Source organism: Chrysochloris asiatica, unplaced genomic scaffold, assembly GCF_000296735.1.
Source record: "Chrysochloris asiatica unplaced genomic scaffold, ChrAsi1.0 scaffold00363, whole genome shotgun sequence".
Taxonomy (NCBI): Eukaryota; Metazoa; Chordata; class Mammalia; order Afrosoricida; family Chrysochloridae; genus Chrysochloris; species Chrysochloris asiatica.
In genome coordinates this window covers 1,050,960-1,075,734 of record NW_006408881.1, presented here as the reverse complement: position 1 = coordinate 1,075,734, position 24,775 = coordinate 1,050,960, and the positions used below count along the sequence as shown (strand labels likewise).

At 40.6% G+C, this 24,775-nt stretch overlaps 2 protein-coding genes across 3 annotated transcripts in view; one reads left to right on the top strand and one right to left on the bottom strand.

Moving 5' to 3' along the window:
- The first annotated feature begins 3,891 nt into the window (after positions 1 to 3,891).
- On the top strand, positions 3,892 to 4,536 carry SFT2D3 (SFT2 domain containing 3). The gene has a single exon (XM_006876202.1). It carries the CDS (start codon positions 3,892 to 3,894, stop codon positions 4,534 to 4,536), a length of 645 nt encoding a protein of 214 aa, XP_006876264.1.
- A 7,746-nt stretch (positions 4,537 to 12,282) lies between these two features.
- Positions 12,283 to 24,775, bottom strand: part of WDR33 (WD repeat domain 33) — a 131,578-nt gene continuing 119,085 nt past the window's right edge. Inside the window, exons 18-21 of one of the 2 annotated variants that reach the window (XM_006876200.1) lie at positions 18,234 to 18,397; positions 18,027 to 18,119; positions 14,852 to 15,064; positions 12,283 to 12,918 (exon numbers count right to left, since the gene is read on the bottom strand). In XM_006876200.1, coding sequence (XP_006876262.1) covers positions 12,689 to 12,918; positions 14,852 to 15,064; positions 18,027 to 18,119; positions 18,234 to 18,397 — 700 coding nt within the window. In that variant the 3' untranslated portion in view covers positions 12,283 to 12,688. Of the gene's footprint in view, positions 12,919 to 14,851; positions 15,065 to 18,026; positions 18,120 to 18,227; positions 18,398 to 24,775 lie in introns of both variants that reach the window. The other variant, XM_006876201.1, reaches the window with a different exon arrangement.

Below are 24,775 nucleotides of genomic sequence, written 5' to 3'. Positions count from 1 at the left end.
TGTTGTTGTTAAGTGCCATCGAGTCAATTAAGACCAATAGTGACCCTTTATAGGGTTTCCAAGGAGCAGCTGGTGAGTTTGAACCACCAACCTTGCAGTTCATATGACTTTGCAGTCTGATGCATTAGCCCACAGTACCACACAGGAGCTCTGGTAGAGTAGTGGTTACGAAGCGGGCTGCTAACCTCAAGGTTGGCAATTCGAAACTACCAGCTGTTCCATGGGAGAAAGATGAGGCTTTCTGCTCCTGTAAAGATTTACAGCCTCGGAAACCCTGTACAGGGTCATGATGAGTCGGAACCGACTCCACAGTGCTTAACAACACCACCAATCCAGCACTCCTTATGAGACTAGAATTCCAAATTCAGAGCATCATGGCATTGGCTCTAAAGCTTTCTTTCTGTGGGATTTTTCAGCTTCTAGAGCCTCAGCATTCCTCGGTTTCTTGGTAATCCTCATCTGGCAGCTATCATCTCTCTGTCTGAATGCATGTCTCTATGTTTATGTTGTTCTTTATATAATTTAGGCATGATTTATTTTGGATCCACCCTACACTGGCATGACCTCAACAGATTAAAAAAAAAAAAAAAGAACATATCAAGACCTGTCTTGAAGTACAGTGCTGTCTGAGACAGGATAAAATCCATATGCCTACAAGGAAGACCAGTTAATACCAACCACTATTATTCAAATTTTTGTACCAACCACTAAAGCCAGTAATGATGAAGTTGAAGAATTCTCCAACTTCTTCAGTCTGACACTGATCAAACATGCACTCAAGATGTTTTGATCATTACTGGCAATTGGAATGCAAAGAGGAAGGATTGGTAGTTGGAAAATAGGGCCTTGGTGATAGAAATGATGCTAGAAATCACATGATAGAATTGTGAAAGACCGATGACTTGCAAAATTCATTATGAGGAGGTAAAAGAGCTGAATAGAAAAAATTTAAAGGCAGCTTGAGAAGACAAGATAAAATATTGTAACGAAACGTGCAAAAACCTGGAGTTAGAAAACCAAAAGTGAAGAACATGCTCAGCATTCCTCAAGCTGAGGGAACTTAGAAAAAATTCAAGCCTCAACTTGCAATATTAAACTATTCTACATGCAAACTACTGAATGATGAAGAAAGCATCAAAAGATGGAAGGAATACAGAGTCATGGTATTAAAAAGAAATGGTTGATGTTCAAGCATTTCAAGAGGTAGCATATGATTAAGAATCAGTGATACAGAAGAAAGAAGTCCATGGTACACTGAAGGCACTGGCAAAGAACAAGACTCTGGGAATTGATGGAATAAAAATTTAAATCTTTCAACAAACAGATGAAATCTTTTAACAAACTGAGTGAGGCACTCACTCATCTATGCCAAGAAATTTGGAAGACAGCCACCTAGGCAACTGACTGGAAGAGATGAATATTTGTGCCGAAATTCCAACAAGAAATGCAGAATATCCCAATAGAATGTGGAAATCATTGGACAATATCATTAATATTCCATGCAAGCAAAATTTTGCTAAAGATAATTTAAAAATGGCTTTAACCATACATTGACAGAGAACTTCCAGAAGTTCAAGCCAAATTCAGAATAGGATGTGGAATGAGGAACATCATTGCTGACATCAGAGGGATCTTGGCTGAAAGCAGAGAATACCAGAAAGATGTTTACCTGTGCTTTATGGACTACACAAAGGCTTTTGATTGTGTGGATCATAACAAGCTTTGGACAGCATTGCAGAGAATGAGTATCAACTGTGCTCATGAGGAATCTGTACATAGACCAAGAGGCAGTCATTCGGACATAACAAGGGAACACTAAATGGTTTTAAATTAGGAAAGGTACACACCAGGGTTGTATGCTTTCACTATACTTATTCAATCTGTATGCTGAGCATACAATCTGAGAAGCAGGATAATATGAAGAAAAACATGGCATCATAATTGGAAGAAGACTCATTAACAACCTGAGATATGCAGATGATACAACCTTGCTTGCTGAAAGTTAAGAGGACTTAAAACATTTACTGATGAAAATCAAAGACCACAGCCTTTGGTATGGATTGCACCTCTACATAAACAAAATAGAAATTCTCACCATTGAATCAATAAATAACATCACGATAAATGGAGAAAAGATTGAAATTGTCGAAAACTTCATTTTGCTAGGATCAACCATCAACACTTATGGAAGCAGCAGCTAAGAAATCAAACAATGTAGAAGCAGCAGCCAAGAAATCAAATGACATATTGCAATTGGCAAATCTGCTGCACAAGACCTTTTAATAGTGTTGTAAAAGCTGTCAGCTTGAGGACTAAGGTGCACCTGACCATGATATTTTCAATAACCTCATATGCATGTGAAAGTTGAACAGTGAATAAGGAAGACTGTAGAAGAATTGATGCATTTGAGTTATGGTGTTGAAGAATATTAAAAGTACCACAGACTGCCAAAAGAACAAACCAATCTGTGTTGGAAGTACAGCCAGAATGTTCCCTGGAAGACAGGATGGCCAGACTTCCTGTCTCTCATACTTCAGACATATTGTCAGGAGGGACCAGGCCTGGGGAAGGATACCATGTTTGGTAAAATGGATGGAGAAGAGGAAGACCCCTAACGAGTTGGATCGGCACAGTGGCAACAGTGATGGGCTCAAATGTAGCAATAACCGTGGAGGTTGATGCAGGACTGGACAGTGTTTTATTCTGTTATGCATAGGAGGGTTGCTATGAGTCGATACTGACACGATGGCACCTAACAAGAAGTTTAGTTCTTTTAATACAAGAAATAACACCTGGGATCAAAGTAACTATTTTCATTTGACACAGATTTCATAAAAAAGAAATCTAACAGTGGAGAATGATAGCATGGATGTACAACGTAAACAAAATGGAGTCGGTTTAGTCATTCCGTCTCAATGTTGTTATTGTTGTTAAGTACCGTGGAGTCGATTCCAACGCATACTGACCGTGCACAGGGTTTCTGAGGCTGTAAATCTTTACGGGAGCAGAAAGCCTCATCAGAAAGGCTGGTAGTTTTGAACTGCCCACCTTGAGGTTAGCAGTCCGATTCATAACCACTACGCTACCAGAGCTCCTTTAGGTCTCAATGAGGCCCTGCAAATGAGGAAGTTAATTTAAAAATTAACAAAGAAGACCTCATGGTCCTAGAACAGGACTGCTTAAGCCAACCGAGATGGTTATCTCAGGAACTAAGTAACTTTCACTCTAAAGGTTGAATGAGAAAGTTTATTGCCTCATTGTGTCTGGAGACATTATTACTCTTCTTGTCCACCAGACTGCAGGCATTCTGTTAATACAGCTAGGATCCGTTCTCTCCCCCAAGACAGGCAGGAAGCCCTCTTTTCAGTTTGACACTTGGAAATCCTATATAGGGTCGCTATGTGTCAGAACCCACTCGACAGCACTTAACAATGTGATGGCTGGTTTCCCGGTGTGACACTAGGACCCGCATTAGACTGCAAACCACAAAGTTGACAGTTCAAGCTCACCAGCGGCTCCTCTAAAACGACTCAAAGGCGCTTAACAACTAGATTGCTGCAACTGCGGTTGTTTCATACGGCCACACCAAATGATTCGGGGGGGAGGGGCTTATGCACAGGCCGAACGTCCTGCCCTTCTACCCCCCACCCCCACCCCCAGCTCTAACATATCTAGCAGGTAACAGTGTGGGTTCTATTTTTAAAAGCACCAAGAGTTGAGGAAGCCAAACACAGGAAGACTGGCAGCGTCAGGAAAGCAACGTGAGCGGAAGGGCCAGGCCTCTTCTGTCGCACGCGCCGTGCTGGCCAATAACAGCTTGAGAAACGAGCTGCCTCAATCAGAGTCGGAGAAGAGAAGGTAGTGGGAGGGAATATACCAGCTCCGTCCAAAATGGCGGACCTCCACGGCCAACTGCAGGCGTATCTAGCTCGGGCTAAACCGGACGGGTCAGCAGCCGCCGTGCCATTGCTACCCGAGGTTGAGGCGGAGGAACCCGCGGGGGGAAACGAGACAAGGGGAACGTGGCTAGGCCGTAGGAGCCTGCAATGGTCGTGGGCACGGGAGCCGGCATCACCAAGTCCAGCGTGGCTGCCTAGTGTCACGCGCGTGCAGCGGCTGGCTGCAAGCGGTGTGTGTCTGCTACTGGCCGTGCTCTGCTTTAGCTTGGCAGCGCTCTACGCCCCCGTACTGCTACTGCGTGCCCGCAAGTTCGCGCTGCTGTGGACGCTGGGCTCGGCACTGGCCCTGACGGGCGGCTCACTGCTCCGGGGCGACTCCGCTTGCGGGCGACTGCTTCGCGGCGAGGAAGCACCGTCTCGGACTGCATTGCTCTACGCCACTGCTCTGGGAACCACACTGTACGCGGCGCTCGGCCTGCGGAGTACGACGCTAACGGTGCTAGGCGCCTGCGCGCAGATGGCTGCACTGCTTGGACTCTTGCTCAACCAGCTGCCCTGGGGCGGAAGCACCGCGCTGCGCCTAGCCCTGGGGCGTCTGGCCCCCAGGGCCAGCCTCTCTAAAGCTTTGCCGGTGTGAGCGGTATGAGAGGACTGAGCAGACAAGGAGCCAGTTTGGAGCCTCTGACCCAGCCAAGCATTACGTCCACCCAGACACCCATGGACCGAGCCATGACGGCAGGTCTGTGCAGTTCACATGTTAAACGTACTAAAACCTGAACACTTTGGGAAGCTTCGATTTCAGGACTTTGAAGAAAGCAAGAATTGTAACGCAATTGTCGTAACATGCTGTGAAATAGCTATTACAAGTTGCTTTTGCATTAACTACCTTTGTGATTTTTTTCTCTGGTTTCGTGGTCTATTTAATTTTAAAAATCCAGTGGACAGTTGTAATACTTTCAGCCACAATTTGCTATTCTGACTCGTAGTGACCCTGTGTAGAGTTCCCGAGGCTATAAATCTTTTATGGCAGGTGGGGAACGTCCAGCTCGCAAGTTATATGTTAAGTGCTGTCTAGCCGGTTCGACTCACAGCGACCCTGTATAGGATTTACAAGTGACTGGTGAGTTTGAACTGCCAACCTTAAGGTTCAAACCGATCTTGAGCTCCAATGCTTACCTTATAGCGCCACGCCAGTTCTCCCAGCCATCACATTTGTTGTTGTTAAGTGCCCTCAAGTTCACGTTGTGTGCCGTGGAGTCGGTTCCAACTCATAGCGACCCTGTACAGGGTTTCCGAGGCTGTAAATCCTTTTGGGAGCAGTAAGCCTCATTTTTTTCCCCCGGAACAGCTGGTATTTTCGAACTGCTGACCTTAAGGTTCACAGCCCTATTCGTAACCACTACCCTACCAGAGCACCTTCCAGTTCACATTGTTGTTGTTAAGTGCCATCGAGTCGATCCGACCAATAGCGACCCTGAACAGGGTTTCCGAGGCTTACGGGAGCAGAAAGCCTCATCTTTCTTGGGCGGAGCAGCTGGTAGTTTCAAACTGCTGACCTTGCGGTTCGCAGCCTGATTCGTAACCACTACGCTACCAGAGCTGCTTTCCAGTTCACATTAGAAGTGAATTAAATGACCACATATAAAATATAGCAGGCTACTTTTTAAGTTGATGATTTTGGGAAATGTTAGTAACAGAAAGTCTCCCCTCAATAGGCTTATCCAATGGCTGACCTCCAGGTTAGCAGCCCAACATGTAATCCACTCCCATAAATATTGTTGTTAAGTGGAGTCAATCATAGCAACCTTGTATAGTGTTCTGAGGAGCGGCCCTTCAGTTTGAACCCATGACTGCAGTTCAAACTTGTCAAGCAATTATCCTACATCTCCACTCTGGTACTACCATGAAGATTACAGCCTAGAAAAACCTATGGGGATATTCTACTCTTACTGCTTTCTGAATCTAAATCCACTTTCTACACACCCACAAGCACCGTAATAAGATTTTAGCCATCCACTGGATTTCAAAAAGCACAGTTAGAATGGTTTACCTTGGCATTTTTCAGTTAAATCATATGGTGTCTTGTAACATTAAAAAAAAATTAAGTTTTTAGACAACTAAAGCAATAGACCAAAGGGGAAATTTCCTGTTCCAAATATGGTATCTAGTAAGGAACAAGACAAGAGGGACGTGGCTAAGCTGTAGGAGCCTGCACTGGTCATGGGCACAGGAGCTGGCAGCATCTGGTCCAGCGTGCCTGTCCAGTGTCAAGTAGCAGTGCTTGACTGCAAGCGTGTATCTGCTACTGGCCGCACTTTATGTGCCAGTACCGCTGGTGTGTACTCATAAATTTACGCTACTGTGGATGACTCAACAGCACACAACACAAAGTGAACTGAAACTGATGCATTAGCCATGGTTAATCTGACAATCATGATTTATATGCCAGAAATGACAAATTGAAGAGGAATGGCATCCTATTTATCATCAGGTATAATGCTGTCTGTCTCTGATAGAGTAATGAATATGAATGCAAGACTACTACTGTTATTCAGATTTACTTACCAACTATGAAAGCCAGTGATGATCAAAGTGAAGACGTCTACAAACTTATTCAGAGTCCTTGTGTGGCAGAGTAGGATAATCACTGGACTTGTCACAAAGTCAATCTGAATCACTAGGCTGGCGGTTCAAACTCACCAGCCGCTCCTTGGAAACTGTATACGAGGTTGCTATGTGTCAGAAATGACTTAGGCACTTAACAACAAACCAACTTCTTAAGTCTGAAATTGATCAAACATGAATAAAGATGTATTGATAATTAGTATTGATTGGAATGATCAGAGGAAGGATCAGTATTTGGAAAACATGATCTTGGTGATAGAAATGATGCTGGAGATTGCATGACAGACTTTTGCAAAATCAATGACTTCTTCACTGAAAATATCTTTTTTAAACAACATCAAAGATAACTATAAATGTGGACCTCACCAGATGATACACATAGAAATCAAATAGACTACATCTATAGAAAGAGACGGTGGAAAAGGTCTCTATCATCAGCCAAAACAAGGTCTGGGGCAGACTATGGAACATACCATCAATTGCTCAAAATCAAGTTCAGGCTGAAACTGAAGAAAATTTCAACAAGTCCAAAAGAGCCAAAATATGACCTTCAACGTATCCCACCTGAATTGAGAGAGCATCCCAAGAACAGATTTAATGAATTAGATACTAATGACCAAATATCAGAAGAGTTGTGGGATGACATCAAGAACATCTACAAGAAGAAAAGCAAAAGGTGGTTAAGACAAGAAGAAAAAGATAAGATGTCAGAAGAGTCTCTGAAACTTGTTTTCTGTTGTAGAGATGCTAACTGAATGGAAGAAATGAGGTAAAAGAGCTGAACAGAAAATTTCAAAGGGCAGCTCCAGAAGACAAAGTATTACAATGAAATGTGCAAAGATCTAGAGAAGCAAAAAGGGAAAAACACATTCAGCATTTCTCAAGTTGAAAAAAACTGAAGAAATACTCAAGCCTCAACTTGCCATACTGAAAGGTTCTATGGGTAAATCATTGAATGATGCAGAAAGCATCAAAATAAGATGGAAGAAACATAGTTGCTATACTAAAAAGAAATGGTCAATGTTCATCTATTTCAAGAGGTAGCATATGATTAAGAGCCAATGGTAATGCAGAAAGAAGTCCAAGGTGTACTGAAGGCACTGACAAAAGATTAAGGCTCTAGGAATTGATGGAATAAAAATTGAAATCTTTCAACAAACTGATGCAGCACTGGAGGCTCTCACTCATCTACTCCCAGAAATTTGGAAGACGGCTATTTGGCCAACTGACAGGAAGAGATCCATATATGTGTCCATTCCAAAGAGAGGTGACCCAACAGAATGTGGAAATAACCAAACAATAATCATTACTATTACATGCAAGTAAAATTTTGCTAAGGATAATGCAAAAAGAGCTGCAATAGTATACTGACAGGGAACTGCCAGAGATTCAAGCTGATTCAGAAAAAGGCATGGAATGAGGGGGACACCATTGCTAACATCAGATGGATCTTGGCTGAAAGCAGAGAGTATCAGAAAGCTGTATACTTGTGCTTTTTTGACTATGCAAAAGGCTCTTGACTCTGGATCATGACAAGCTATGGATAACATTGTGAAGAATGGGTACTCCAGAACACTTCATTGTGCTCATGAAGAAGCTGTACATAGACCAAGACGCAGCCCTTCAAACAGAAGACACCTAATGGTTTAAAATTAGGAATGGGTGTGCACCTGGGTTGTATTCTTTTACTATGCTTATTCAATTTGTAAGCTAAACAAATAATCTGAGAAGGTGAATTATATGAAGGGTGTGGCATCAAGACTGGAGGAAAATACATTAACAACCTACAATATGCAGATGATACAACTTTGTTTGCTAAAAGCGAAGAGGACTTAAAATGGTCAACTGATGAAAATCAAAGACCACAGGCTTTGATATGGGTTGCACCTCAATGTAAAGAAAACAAAAATCCTCACACTGGATCAATAAACAATAAATGGAGAAAAGATTGAAGTTGTCAAAGACTTCATTTTGCTTGGATTCACCATCAACACTCATAGAAGCAGCATTCAAGAAATCAAATGACATATTACATTAGGCAAAACTGCTTCACAAGACCTCTATAAAGTGATCAAGAGTAAAGATGTCAGTTTGAGGATTAAGGTGCGCCTGACCCAAGCCATAGTATTTTCCATAGCCTCATATGCATGTGAAAGTTGGAAAGTGAATAAAGAAGACTGATGAATTTGAGTTGTGTTAGACAAGAATATTAAAAAGTACTACGGACTGCCTGAAGAACAAACCAATCTGTGTTGGAAGTACAGCCAGAATGCCCCTTAGAAGTTAGAATGGCCAGACTTCATCTCTCATACTTCAATTTATCAGGAGGAATAAATTTATCAGCATAAAAAGACCCCAACAAGATGGATTTACACAGTGGCTGTATTAATGGGCTTAATTAAGCATAACTATGATTATGGGCTGCCAAAAGAACCAATAGATCTGTTTTTGAAGAAGTGCAGCCAGACTGCTCCTTGGAGGCCAAGATGGCCAAACTTCGTCTCTTATACTTAGGAGGACATATTGTCAGGAGGGAGCAGTCGCTGGAGAAGGGTATCATGTTTGGTAAGGTAGAGGGTCAGAGAAAAAGAGGAAGACTCCCAACGAGATGGATTGGCCAAGTGGCAGCATCGATGGACTCAAGCATGGCAACAGTAGTGAGGTTGGCCCAGGACCGGGCAGTCTTTTGTTCTGCTGTGCATAATGTCGCTATGAGTTGGTACCGACTGGATGGCACCTAACAACAACAAATGGTTGTGAGATTGGCGCAGGACCAGACAGCGTTTCGTTCTATTGTGCATAGTGTTGCTATGAGTCAGAATGGAATCGACAGCACCTAACAACAAATTATTTAAATTGTAGTTTATAATTTGTAGGTCAACCAAAAAACCATGCAACTAGGATTGTTTTGCCTATCTTACTGCCAAATTGTATTAAAAGTTTACTGCTTATTGAAAGTTTGAGTATTCTGATGAGTCCAGAAAAGACATGCTTTGTCAGTTGCTATGCATTAAATTAAGAAGCAGACTATATTTAGCATTTTTTTAAATACTATGTCACTGGTTTTCAGTCTGGCATATCAATGATACATAGTAAGCAAGCCTCTGATCATTTAAATTAGAATCTCTGAGTCTAGGACCCAGGTATCAGTATTTTTTTAAAGTTCCCCAGGTGAATCTGTTAGTCAGTCAAGGTTGGGAGTCACTTTTCTATGTCTTGGTTTGCATATTTTGAAAATAACCGATATATTCTGGGACTGGACTCCAAAGACAGCTTAGCATGTTTGTTCTCCAGAAAGTGACACATTAACTGACCCACATCCACACTAGTCTTGCAGACTACCATAATATTCTTTTGTCGCTGTATTAGGAGGATAATTCCTTAAAAAGGTGCTTGTAAGAGCAAACACACTATGTTTCAATGATTTATTTTTTAATTGTACAATCTTGTACCAATGGCTGCTCTATAAAGACTGACCTACTCTTCATGGTTCAAGTTCACCAGATGTTCCTTGGAAACCCTATACAGGGTTGCCATGGGTCAGAAATGACTTGATGGCACTTAATGACAGTTAAATTTACGTTCTAGCAATTCTTCTACTGTGGACATGGTCTTGAGCATTTTTATGTTGATGCTATTACATTTTTAAACCACATTTAAAAAAATTCTTTCCTAGTATTTTTTAAGAAGAATTCAAGCACAATTTTAAATATGTATTTTGACACTGATGCCATATATAGACCTATACATGTATGTGTATATATAAATATCCTAGTTGAATTGCTCTAAAAATATGATATGGTTTACTTACTGAGGTACTGTGTTTTCAAAGTTAAAGCGTAAATGTTAAAAGAATAAAATTTTTACTGCATGAAATTGAGGAAGAGTAGCTTACTTGAGATTCATGTTTGGTCTCTGGATTTGTTTTTCTCAGAATTTGAAAACAGTGTCTCTTTATTAACTCTAACACTCCAAAAACCCAGTGTATCTTGTCAATATTTTCTCAATTCTTTCCACAGAAATAAATGTGTGCACCATATTTTACACTGAAAGAAAATAAGGTGAGAGGTCTTTATATATTATTGTATAACTATGTCAGTATCCTTTTTCTTAATAGTCACTGTGCCTTCCTAAACTTGTCAGTTTGATTACAGACTGGAGGAGGCTATAAGGATGCACTTTTAATAAAGCTTTCTTCTTATGAAAACAAGGGTCAGAATAAAAAAAACATCAGGGGTTACCTCAAATTGCACTTTTGGCTTCCAATCTAAACTGGGCCAAAATTTACTTAAAACTAAAGGAAATTTATTTAAAACAATGTTTTTATGTGTAGTTGAAGGAATTTATCATGGACAAAACCTCCTGGTTTACTTTCTCTGTCTTGAGCACTGGGATTTCCATATAAGTAGTATAGAAGAGGAAGAAATTGATCAACAATTTTGCACAATTAGGTAATGTTTTGGTTCATTCCTTCTCAATGTAAATAATTTGTGAAACCACATGGATAAATCAAAAAGTATTGCTACTAGGATTCCAGAGACAGGTTTATTCCACATAAAAATTTGTTTAAATGAGTCTGCAATCCATGATGGATGGCTGCAGACAGGGTCTCTCAGTAATATATTTGTCTTAGTCTCACTTTGTTGTAAAGTGCCCCTTCAAAAAAACCCACTTTTTTCTACAATAGAAAAAAACAGAGTTTTAGGTCAGGGCTAATAGCAAATTTACAACTCAAGTGGACATCTTTCATTGAAGCTTTGCAACAAGTTTATAGGAGTGCTGCCCCACATAACAGAACAGTTAGCTTTTAGACTGACCAAATATTTTAAGGAATATCAAGAAGACTTCAAAGATGAATTAAAACAGACAGATCAGGTCAGAAGGTTATAGCAACGTGTTTGGCGTTCCCAAGGGCTAATGTAATAGATTTTCTTGAAGACACAGGACAATTATGGAGATACTAGGAAGAAGTTTTAAGAAAACGAAACTGCAGTGCTAGGGGAAAGGCCAGGAAAGTTGCACCAAGGAATTATTTTCCATCTGGACAATGAACCTGCTCATTCTTTAAGGGGAGCAAGGATTCTCCTCTGAGAATTTCATTGGGAAACCTTACCCCATCCACAATACAGGCCTGATTTTACCTCTCCAGACTTCTTTTTATTAGCCAAACTCTAACTAAGAACATTTCAAAAGAACATGATGTGAATTCTTCAAAGATGCTAAAACTACCTACCATATTGATGTGGTGCAAATCAGAGGGCAGAATTCTTTGGGGAGGAGTCAGAGAAATGGAAACAGCCTTCACAAATGTACAGACCTAGATGGAGGATATATTGAGAAACAACAGCTTCATATATTGAAATATTTGTTTATAACAGTTTCTATGATTTTATAGCAATACTTTTTTGACTTACCCTTGTAAGTCACCTTATGGTCACCAAAAAGCTGGCGCTAGTCAAGTTTCCCTATCAGAACCTGAAGGTGGGGTCACTAGTAGGCTCACCCAAAAGACAAGAACTCACCCAAGAGAGAGGGACTCTCCCATCTGCCAAACTACTTTAGAGTAGTTTAAAAGTATTTCTTATTCTATAATAAAAAGTGTAAATTGGTGTAAAAGTGGAAATTAATTTAGATGACTTAGAGGTTCTCATCAAGTATGCTTATAGATATTAGCAATAGTGTGTGCCACTTAACAGATATGTTCAACGGAAACCATTTTCTGAAGATAAGCACTTCACGACTAGTTGTTTTATGTTAATTCTTGCGTAAATCACATTCTGTATTCATACAAAAAACATTTTTTCTCTGACAAACTGTACATATAGAAACAAATTTCCAAATAGATAAGAACCTAAATTTGTTGAGGTGCTCCATGTCTCATGACAATACAAAAAAAAAAAAAAAGATTCCAGCTTTTATCTTCACAAAACAATGCAGGGGTTAGAGCAATGACAGTGGACAGGACCAAACAATGCCAGCTACTATGGTAACCAGCAGCAGTCTCTTCATCTTGAGGACCTCATCAGGTACTCCAGGATTCAGGTGCCACAGAAAAGCATTCAGGGATACCACGTTCAGGCTTCCTTTCGTTCTTCTTGGTGAGTCCATAAGAAGTTCTTAAATACTGTCCACAGAGGCCTAGGGATGCCTAGCCCCAACTTTTTCTACCGGCCCCTTCCACCACCCCTTGAAACTCCTCGCCTTGGTGGGCCAGAGTTCATATTATTCCCTCTACCCCAGTTGCTGCCACTCCTGCCCCCTCTAGAAGGTGTCCCACTGCCCGAAGGGCCCCCAAAAGGTTCATCTCGGTGGTATCCATCATGATGATCTCCATCCAAGGAGCTGGGACGTCCAGATTTTGGCACTCTCTGGGAAGGTCCTGGGCCCCCTCGGCCTGAAATAAAACATTTGATTTCACATGTGATTTCTCTTGATAACAGACATTGTTTATCCTCATGGTACAAACGTTTACTCTATGGTGAGTGGGATACTCTGGGTCTTTTCTTAAAATAACTCTGAGGACATTAGCAGTGGCCTTCAGAGCACTGAAAAGTGTACCTTAGAAACTGAGCTCACTATAGGTGACTGGTAAGCCTTCACCCTCCATGCAGCAACTCTTAATCACTGCTTCATTACCATTCTGGCATGTGGCCATGTTTCATGACTCTAAATAGGCACAGATCCACCACACCCACCCCCACCCCTCATGACTGTGACACAGAAGACAGAAAGCCAAGGGGGAAAACAATAAGAGTCACTTCAAGAGTCCCCCACCATACCTCTGCCCTAAGGACTATTTTGAAGGAAGTCTGAGAAGTACTGACTTGATTTGGGAAGTAAATACCAGAATCAGACCAGCTACTTTCGAGTTGACTCCTGGTGAACCCCATGTGTGTCAGAACAGAACTGTGCTCCACAGGGTTTCTGATGGTTGTTGTTTTCAGAAGTAGATTACCAGGCATCGCTAGGTAGACACGAACCTCCAACCTTCTAGTTAGCACCCATACACATTAAACATTTATACCATCGACTCCTTAGATGCAACCAAGATATCCAGACTGCTAATGGAGTCCTGGTGTGGTGCTGTAGGTTAATGCACTAGACTGCAAAGTCATTTGAACTGCAAGGCTGGTGGTTCAAGCTCACCAGCTGCTCCTTGGAAACCCTACACAGGGTTGCTATGGGTCAGAACTGACTCGATGGCACTTAACAACACAACAAAACTGTTAATATGTCAATTACAATCATTTCAACCAGGATAAGTGTTTAAAATCCTGTGATACTAACATGTCTTTAAAATATTTTACTCATATGAAATTATAGGATTTTGTCATATTTCCTATGGTAAACTCTCAGGAGACTCTTTTATCTTAAAAATTTAAAGGTAATTTGAAACTAGTTGTGCTAAAGAGGTTAGGAAAGTTATCAAAGGAATCATTCAGGCTTCTCAGGAAACAATGTGGACCCACTAGAAACTAGTACCTAGATAGAGAAGTTGGTCACTAGCCCATCACACCAACATTCTCTTTAGCCAATGATGAGTACCCATGAAAGATCAAGAATATGTTAGACCAATCAGGAAAAAATACATTTCTGATAATTTTGCTTTCAAAAGAACCAAACACTTTATATCAATACCAAAAAGTAGAATTTTCTAATAGCAAGGAACTGTAAACACCAAGCAGATTAACTGGGGATGTCTCACAAAAGTACAGACACACCTTTCCAAGCCTAAAGAGACTCAGTTGTTGCTAGCATCTATTGCTGCTGGTTTGGGTTAAAGATTAGTGGCACCTATAAAATAAAGATCCCAAGTTTCATGTTGTAGAAATAATTGACTACTCCAAGGCAGCACTCCTCTCAGATCAGGCTCTGAAGTCTTTATAACACTTAGCATGCAATGTTCCTTCTGGGCCAAGGCTATAAAACAGTCTGGGAGAGGACAATTATTACCCTTCCACGAGGACACCATTGAGGGATTTTGAGAGCCACTGGAGGAGGGCAGCAGGAGTCTCAGAGGAACTGACTTCAGCAGGGAGAGTTCTGAGACACCTTGACAAAGAGGTAAGTGGAAAATATAAATGAACTAAATATTCCTGGAAGCAAATGAAGGGCTGAGGTCTTGAAATCAGCCAGGTGAGAGCACCAACAGATTGTAGTGTGGGCAGAAACAGCAATACAGCTGTGCCTCACTTGGGACTATGTCCTCATTCATGGAGAAAGATGGAACAAGCATATAATAGGTAGGACTGGCCTACAGACAATACCTCCTGTGACAGAACTCGGGAAAGCACAGCTCCTGGATGTGTAAATCACTGGCCTCTTACCTTTGCCTCGATCCTCAGAAGGGCCCCCAGGAGCTTCCATTTCTCTGTGCTCAGAGGTCCCTGGCCCATCATGCCAGGGGCGCTTCCTGGGTGGCAATGATGCCATATCCATGCCTTGGAGAGACGAGGACCGTTCTCTGCTGGCTGGGGAATGGCCATCATGAGAAGGATGATCAGTGCGGGAAGCATCACGGAAATGTTCATGACCTGGGCCTGAAACAAGATCCATGGATCCCAAATTCTAAGGATTTGACAGCATACAGTACATTTTCTATATTTTAAGCAGGTGTAAAGTACATTGTTGAGAATTAGTAGGACTTGAGAACCACCATTCAATTATGTAGGAAATACAAGGGTAAGTCAAAAAGTATTGGCATAAAATAAAATAAATCTTTATTAAAATTATCAAAATGTGGAGCTATTCCTTCTCAGCATATCCTTCCATCTAGGGCTATACACTTCTGAAGATTGTGTTTCCATCTCTCTAACCCTGCCTCAAAGAATTCTGTTGCTGTTGTTGTGAGGTGCCACTGAGTTGGTACCAACTCATAGTGACCCTATGCACAACAGAATGAAACACTGCCAAATCCTGGGCCAACCTCACAATTGTTGCCACGCTTGAGCCCACTGATGCTGCCAGTTTGCCAATCCATCTAGCTGGGGGGGTCTTCCTCTTTTTCTCTGACCCTCCACCTTACCAAACATGATATCCTTCTCCAGCGATTGGTCCCTCTTGACAATATGTCCGAAGTATGAGAGACGAAATTTGGCCATCCTGACCTCCAAGGAGCACTCTGGCTGCACTTCTTCCAACACAGATCTGTTTGTTGTGTGCAGCCCATGGCACTTTCCACATTCTCCTCCAACACCGTGTACTCTTCAATTTATACTACATAAAAATGGCAGTTTGGGCATCATTGAGAGACTCAAATCATTTTCCTTCTACATATTCTTTGAGTTTTGAGAGTAAAAAGAGGTCTGAAGGGGTAAGATCTGGGGCATATAGTAGATGAGGTAAGGCAAAGTTTTAAATTTTCTTAAGACAAAACAAAACAAAATCCTTCTTTTTAATAAGCCCCGGTGATCATCCTGTGTTCTCTGAGGAAGTTTAACAGGATTTTGGAATACTAAAAAGCAATTACCATAACCTTCTAAGCTAACCTTTCTACCTTGAATTTACCTGGCCCAGCAGCTTCCCTCTGTTGCCACTGTTTGACTGGACCTATTTTTGAAGGCACCCTAATGAGACTAAGACAAATGTATTCTGAAAGAATTTGTCTATAGCTATCCACTATAGCAGAGATATGCTTAAACGCAATTTGTTTGGAATAAACCCAAGCATTTTGAACTGGAACCTTATTAGCAATACTTTTTGACTTCCCTCCTATTTGCTGAGATTTCCACTATAGGCTAGGCCCTGAAATTTATAATTAACATAATAAATGCAAAAACGTTTAAGATTACAAATGAAAGCAAATCAGTTGCTAACAAGGCGATTCTTACTCATGGTGAACCCGAGTATGTCAGAATAGAATTGTACTTCACAGGGTTTTGTTGTTTTTAACTTTTCAATGCCATTTGGGTAAAAGTTCAAAGAACAAATTGGTTTTTTATTCAATAACTCAGACACATTTTGTTTTGTGAAACTGACGGCAATCTCCACAATGTAACAACACCCTTCTCACTTCCGCCTTGTGTTTACCATCCCATTCCTACTGTTTTCCTATCCCTTCCTGCTTCGTACAGTTGGTCTCACATGGCTGTCTGTAAATATTAACAAAACCAAAGCTGTATATTTTTGAAGGTCTGAAGAAAACCCTCTACTGATGGTAGGATGGTTGATCCATATGATTGATTATTCTGAAGAGTGCATACCTCCCTGGTGTTACTGTTCATTTTATAGATCTGTCTACCTCTTGACCACCTCATAGGACTTTCAGTGACTGTTTTTGTCTTTTTTTCTTTTTCAAAAGTAAATCCCCAGGGCTTCAAAAAGTTCATGAAAACTTTTTTTTCCACAAGTTTTTTGAGGACCCCTATATACTCAGTGCTGGTGTGGTGCTGTGGGTTAATACGTCAGACTGCAAAGCCATTTGAACTGCAATATTGGCGGTTCAAGCTCACCAGCTGCTCCTTGGAAACCCTATACAGGGTCACTATGGGTCGGAACTGACTCATCACCACTTAACAACAACATACACTCAAATGCATTTTTAAAACACTATCGTACTTTTTGTTTTTATTCATAGTGTTTTAAAACCTTTTTTCAGTTAATGGCATGCAGTGACATCTTTTCACCTCAACAGATATAATAACATCATTATTATCATTCTATAATAAACAAGGAGTCCTCGTGTGGCGCTGTGGATTAATATGCAGGACTGCAAAGTTGGTTTTGAACAGAAAGGCTGGCAGTTAAAGCTCACCAGCTACTCCTAGGAAACCCTATACAGAGTTGCTATGGGTCAGAACCGACTTAATGGCACTTAACCACAACAAATAATAATAAATTTTAATTGCCAAAAAAAGAGAAAGAAAGTAGATCCCCAGGTTTTTCTTCCATATGGTGTCAGTCTAGGGAAATGGTTCTCAAACATTTACTCTCATGATATCTTTGCACCTTTAAAAATGAGTGCGGCCTCAACAAGATTTCATTTTTGAGAGTTATATGGTGCTGGAGGATAAGCACTTGACCACAAGGTTGGTTGGTACTGCAAGGTTGGCAAATCAAATTCACCAGTTGCTCTTGGAAACCGTATGCAGGGTCGTTATGGGTGGGAACCAACTCGACAGCAGTCAGCAATAACAACAAATATGGTAATATTTATCATATTAACAATTAAAATGGACAACACTTCAATTGATTTAACTACATCTTCCAAAACAAAAAAATGTATTGAAAACCATGGCATTGTTTTATATTTAGATGAATCTCTTTGTCTACTTTAATAGAAGAAAGCTAGACTCTCCTTTCTGCTTCTGCATTGAATCTACTAGCAATAAAATGTTTTCTTGACATATGTGAAGAAAATTCAGCCTCCCATGAAGACAGTTGGAAAAGACAAGTGAATTGTGAGAAACCCTAAATAAGGAAGGAGTTCAGGTGTCATCGGGATTCCTGGACAGTACTTTGTAGACCACTGGTGTTTTTTGAAAGAAATCACCCCTTCCTTACCTGGCTCTCTATTTCCATCCCATGAGTCTGGTTTCCGTCCTCCTTCAAATCGAGGGAACTCATCAGGAGTCGGAAGTAAGCCCTTCCTTCCTCCTGCATAATGGAACAAACAATACTGCACTCACAGACTTTTTCTATCATGTTTAATACAACCTAGCTCTGTGGCCCAAGTACTTCAAAATTCAGGTGTCCCACACACACTCTCACCTCGGGGTGTACCCCGACCTCGACCTCTGAGATCTCTTCCTCGGGCTGCTTCATCAGAAGCATCAAAATTCTCTTCTGAACCAAAGTCTTCAGGACCAGGAAATCCATCTCTTCCTCTCGGTGGAGCACGGGCCTCATGTCTCTGGGGGGCTCCTCTTCTGAAACTGTAAAGAAAATAATGGCATATTCCTATTTTTTTCAAGAGGCTTGACACTATGAGAAAAATTAAAATATTAAATGGTAGAAAAAATAAAACTCTATTTTTTAATATATGTATTTTACAATCTCAATATTACAGGCAAAGATTGACAGGAAGTAAAGGTGGTGGTTGTTGTTAAGTGCTGTCAAGTTGATTTGGACTCACAGTGACCCTGTATAGAGTTTTCTGAGGCTTTAAATCTTTGTGGAAGCAGAAAGCCTCATCTTTCTCTTACAGAGCGGCTGGTGGGCTCAAACCACTGACGTTGTGGTTCACAGTCTAATGCTTATCACTGATTACCTTTTTTTCTTTAGGCTTTTAGGAAAAATTTTTAAATGCTTGTATTATGCTAAGTCTCTACATGTATCATTCCATACTCACCACCACCATACAGAGCAATTACTATTATTAACTCTGTTCTATCAGCATGTATACTGAGGCACAGAGAGGCTCGATCACTTATTTAAGGATACAAAATTAGTGTTAGTTGGGCTCTGAACTAAATTCAGTGTTGGCTGGCTCACTTTCATCACTGGCTCCTATTAACACTTTCATATTATTAGCATCTACTATGAGTCGGTACAAACCCAATAGCACCTAACAACAACTAGCATCTACATTTTTTTATGAGCATTTGTTACTTACATATTCAGAAAAGAGGAAAGTGCTGATTCATTCCTGCCAACTGTACTAGACACAGTTGGGGACAATTGCTTAAGCCCTACTCAAAAGGAGACCTAAAAGACCCCGAACTTCCTCAAAGGTCCCACTCCACGTATGTATGACTCAGGGTGGGTAGTGGCAAATGGCTATCCTAACCATGGGATACCTGATAACCTACACCCTGGCTGGTGGGTAACTTCACCTTTTCGATCAGAAATTCTGGAACTGGAAAACCAGGTTGAATACGTGTAGTGGAAGCAGAGAGGCTACAAGGTAACATCAGTGTTACAGTCAGAGCCTGAGGAAGCAGAGGACAGGGCACGCAGGGTGGGAAAAGTACAACAGCGTACCAAGGAAACCATAACATCCAAGAAAGAGTGAGAAGGGAGCTAGGAAGCAGGCCAATCTGCAAGAGCAGCCCTGCCTCTGGCCTTCCTTGGCCCAATATGGCCTTCTGCTTATTTATGAGCTTCCATTCAGTTGACTTTTCATCCCAACAGTTTGAAAACCTTTAAACTTAACAGTAAAGTTGAAAGAATAAACACACTGAGCACCATGCACCTTTCACCTAAATAAAGTAATTCTTCACTTTCAATCATTTACTTCATCTTCTATTCATTTATTTACAAATACATATTTTGAACCATTTTGAAAATCAGTTGCAGACATATGATAATTCGCCTAAAGTACTTCAAGTAGGTTTCTTCTAGAAACAAGGACTTCCTGCTACATAACCACATCATTACACTCTCGATAATATAGTTTTATTTCATATAGAGTCAAACCTTGATTTTTAATGTTTGCCCCCAAAATGTCCTTTATAAGATCACATATTACTATTTAGTGGCCATGTGTCTTAAGTCTCCTTTTAATCTAAAACGATCACCACCCTGTATTCTGTCTTTCATGGATGTCACTATTTTTGAAGGGTATAATTAGCTTCTTTATATAATGTTCCATAATTTGAATGTATTCAGTTGTTTCGTCAGGTGAAACATCTGTGAGAATAACACTGCTCCTGGGATGTAACTGCTTCAGTGATACTGGACTATCTCATTGTTAGTGATATAAGGGTGCAGTTGCAGCCAGATTCATCATAGCAAAAGCACATTTTCTACTTTGCAATTAATAAGTAATTTGTGGGGTGATAATCTGACACTGTGAGAACAGCCTGTTTTCCCAAGACCTTTTACTCAGTGGTTTCAGTATCCATTCTTGGTCGTGAGATAACCTGACCACATCACCCTGCCTGCAAACCGAGTGATTTATGTCCAGGACATCTGCTGAATTAACAACCAATAGTGACGGTGGTCTTAGCTCAGTAGGGGAGGAGAGGAGATAGGAACAGAAAGAGTGTCACAGAGTGCAAGTCTGGCTCAGATAGGCTCAAGGAAGAATTATGAAACACTGTAGGACTACTCTGACATGAACACACATTAGATGATGGCCCTATATACAGATAATCTAATTTGCTCTAATTAATAAACCTAATTTAACCTAACCATACTTCATTTAACAATGCACTTAATCAAAAAAGAGTGCATGTGCATGTGAAATGTGCCAACAACTTCTGCTCTCAGTCTGGAGTACACAGTAATAAATAAGCAAAGCCCTTGCCACCATGAAGTTTACCGTCTTGTAGGAAATACAGGCAATAAAGAAATAAATACAATACCCAATATCAAGCCGTGTTGAGTGCTATAAAGAAAAACAAAGCAGGGTAAAGGAACCAACCGCTGTGACAGGAGGCAATATCAAGAGCCTGGGAGCAGGAGCATAGCTGGCACATTTGAACAACAGCAAGAAGCCAGCATGACTTTCTTCTGTGGTCATACCTAGTTTGTGAGTTTGTCACTAACAGATGAATTACATATACACAGTAAAATTCCAAGTTTTGCACAGTATACAGAAACTCAAGAAGTAAATTAATAAACCCAACCAATGAGGAAGAATCAATGCAATAAATAGTGATTAGAAACTTTAATTTCCATAATCCAGATAAACAAATCAGGTTTTAAGTTTCAAACCATGAAGAAAAACCAATATTAAATGGATAAGGATCTAAATGTGAAAACTAAAACCATAAAATTCTTAAGAAAATATAGGAGTAGGGCTGCAGGCTTTAATTTTTAATGATGTATGATCATATATGACAAAAAAAACACAAACCGCAAAAGCCAAAATACATAAATGGGACCTCATATAATTCAAATACTTTTGCTTATTAAAGAACTTTGTTTAAAAAGTGAAAAGACAACCTAGACTAAGAGAGAAATTTTAGGAACCATATATCCAGTAAGGCTCTATGCAAAACAATTATTTTTATATAACATCCACAACTTAGCCACAAAAAGAACCAAAGAGTAAAACATGAGCAAAAAATTTGGATGGTTGACCAAAGAGAATGTTCGTGCACTCAATAAGCACATAAAAAGATGCTTAACTTCATTAGCCACTGGTGTTAAGTGTTTAGTTAGCACTGTTGAGTCGATTCCAACTCACAGTGACCCTGTATCGGTTTTCTGAGGAGCAGCTGATAGGTTTGAACCTTTGACCTTGCAGTTAGAAGTCTGATGCTTAACTTATAGTGTCACATCAAGACTCAAATTAGCCATTGTTTTTGTTAAGTGTCAACGAGTTAAGTTACAACTCATAACAGCCCTGTGTAGGGTTTTCGAGGAGCAGCTAGAGGGTTTCAACTGCTGACCTTGTGGTAAGCAGCGCAATGCATATCCTACAGTAACACACCATGACTCCATTTGATGAGACTATTAGTCAATGCTATAGTTGTTGACTGCTGTCAAGACAATTCTGACACACAGCAACCCTGTATATGGTTTCTAAGGAGCAGCTGGTAGGTTTGAACTGCCGACATTTCAGTGAGCAGTCCAGTGCTTATTCTACAGCTCCACACCAGGAATTCTCATTAGCCATTGTTGTTAAGAGCCATCGTGTCGGTTCCTACTCATAACGATCCTGTATAGGGCTTCCAAGGGGCAGCTGGTAACTTTGAACTGCCAGCCTTGTGGTTCAAACTGACTGTGGTTTAGTGTTTTATCCCACAGTGCCACACCATTACCCATAGGTGGCAGTGGTGGTTGTGTGAGGTGGAGTTGGTTCCAACCAACTCATAGCAACCCTGTGTCAGTTTTTCGAGGCTATTAATCTTTACGGGAACAAAAAGTCTCATCTTTCTGTCACGGAACTGCTGGTTTCAAACTGCTGACCACGAGATTAGCAGTCCGACTCATAACCACTACGCTACCAGAACTCCATTAGCCATTGTTGTTGTTAAGTGTTGTTGAGTCGGTTCCGATCCATAACAACTCTATATAGGGTTTCCAAGGAGCAACTGGTGAGTGAGCTTGAACCGCCAACCTTACAGTTTAAACAGCTTTGCAGTCTGGCACATTAACCCACAACACCACACCACCCTATTAGCCATTGGTGGTTGGTGGTTATGTGCTGTGGAGTCGGTTCCAACTCATAGTGACCCTGTACTGGGTTTCCGAGGCTATAAATCTTTACAGGAGCAGAAAGCCTCATCTTTCTCCCGCAGAACAGCTGGTAGTTTTGAACTGCTGACCTTGAGGTTTGCAGCCCAATTCATAACCACTACACTACCAGAGCTCCTTCCATTAGCTATCAGGGAGCTACAAATAAAAAATACAATGAGATACTATTTTGCCCTTATTAGACAGCAATGGCCAAAAAAGCAAACAGATAGATACTGGTGAGGATGTGGAGAAAATGTAACTCTCATCAACTGCTGGTAGGAATGTAAAATGTTACAGACACTGCAAAAAAAAAGTTTGTTGGTTCCTCAAAAAGTTGAACACAAACTTTTAGCAAGATGGCAGATGAGGCAGATGCACTACGTGGGCACTCTGCAACAAACATACAAGACCAAATGAAACAGACAGAAAAATCCTGGAAACTTAAACTTCAGAGGAAAGGTTAAAGAAGCAGACTGAGTGCATGCTTGGAGGAGAAACTGAGCGGGGATAAAGAGCAAAGTATGGATTGCATCTCAATGTAAAGAAAACAAAAATCCTCAACACTGGACCAAAAAACAGTATTCTTATAAACAGAGAAAAGATTGAATTTTCAAGAACTTCATTCTTCTTGGATCAACTATCAACACTCACGGAAGCAGCAGTCAAGAAATCAAATGACATATTGCATTAGGCAAATCTGCTGCATAAGACCTTTTTAAAATGTTGAAAAGCAAAGATGTCAGCTTAAGGAGTAAGGTGCGCCTGACCCAAGACATGGTATTTTCAATAACCTCATATGCATGTGAAAATTGGACAGTAAATAAGGAAGACTGTAGAAGAAGAATTGATGCTTTTGAGTTATGGTGTTAGAGGAGAATATTGAAAGTGCCATGGGCTGTCCATAGAATCAACAGATCTGTGTTGGAAGAAGTGCAGCCAGAGTGCTCCTTAGAGGCCAAGATGGCCAAACTTCGTATCTCATACTTAGGACATATTGTCAGGAGGGACCATTCACTGGAGAAGGATATCATGTTTGGTAAGGTGGAGGGTCAGAGAAAAAAAGGAAGACCTCCAGCGAGATGGACTGGCCAAGTGGCAGCATCAATGGACTCAAGCGTGGCAACAATAGTGAGGTTGGCCAAGGACCGGGCAGTCTTTTGTTCTGCTATGCATAAGATTGCTATGAGTCGGCACTGACTTGATGGCACCTAAGAATAAAAACAACTGTTGAAAAAGTTAAGAATATGTATTCTTGATAAAACAAACATTCTATGATGGTTACTGGTGGTGGAAGGAGGAATTATTCACATGCTAGATGATTAATATGGAGTCCTGGTGTGGCACTGTGGGTTAATGTACTGGACTGCAAGGTCACTGGCTCACCAGCTGTTCCTCAGAAACCCTATACAGGGTCGCTATGAGTTGGAACAGACTCAACGGCACTTAACAATAAAGAAGGTTAACATGGGTGGCAGGGCAGGCAATATACAACAAGAGGAACATGAAGTGGGAGACACAGGGAGGAATGCAAGAGTTAAAGTGAATAGAAATAAATACTGTTAACTGTTGGTACATGGAGGGGACCGCAATGAAGCAGAGTATATGATTTGCTGAATGCAAACTGATTCTATATAAAATATGATGGGAAAAGAAACGGTATGGGTGAGTGAGGGGCAGGGAATTTTTTGAAGCCAAGACAGGAGTGTTCCACAATATGGGTCCATCAAGACATTTTTAGCTAGAAAATGCTGACCGCAATAACTATCTCACAAGTGAGTCTAAGATTTAAATAAGGCAGCAGCAGCTGGCACATTGTAAGCACTCAATTATCATCATTGGTTATTCCCTTTTTATAACCCTAAGCAAGTTAAGTGTTCAGGTCATTTATTTCTTCAGGAATGTAGATTATTTTTGTTTGATTTTTAAATATCCTTAGGTAATTAAGCATAAACTATATTTATTTAATAATTCATTTATCTCCAACCTAGAAATGTCTCATATTTAATCTTTCCAATCAAAACCTAACCAAAAAGAAAAAGACTCCTAAAAATGCACACACACACACACACACAGGTTTTTTAAAAAGCACAATTTTAGAAATCTAAATGTAAAACCTAGAGAGAACATGGCTAGTAATCAATGCAGTACTCTCTCTCCCAAGTAAAAAAGACCTTTGTGCATGT

Bases quoted from the DNA above. Each gene is read 5' to 3' on its own strand.
- SFT2D3 (XM_006876202.1), top strand. From the start codon at position 3,892: ATGGCGGACCTCCACGGCCAACTGCAGGCGTATCTAGCTCGGGCTAAA.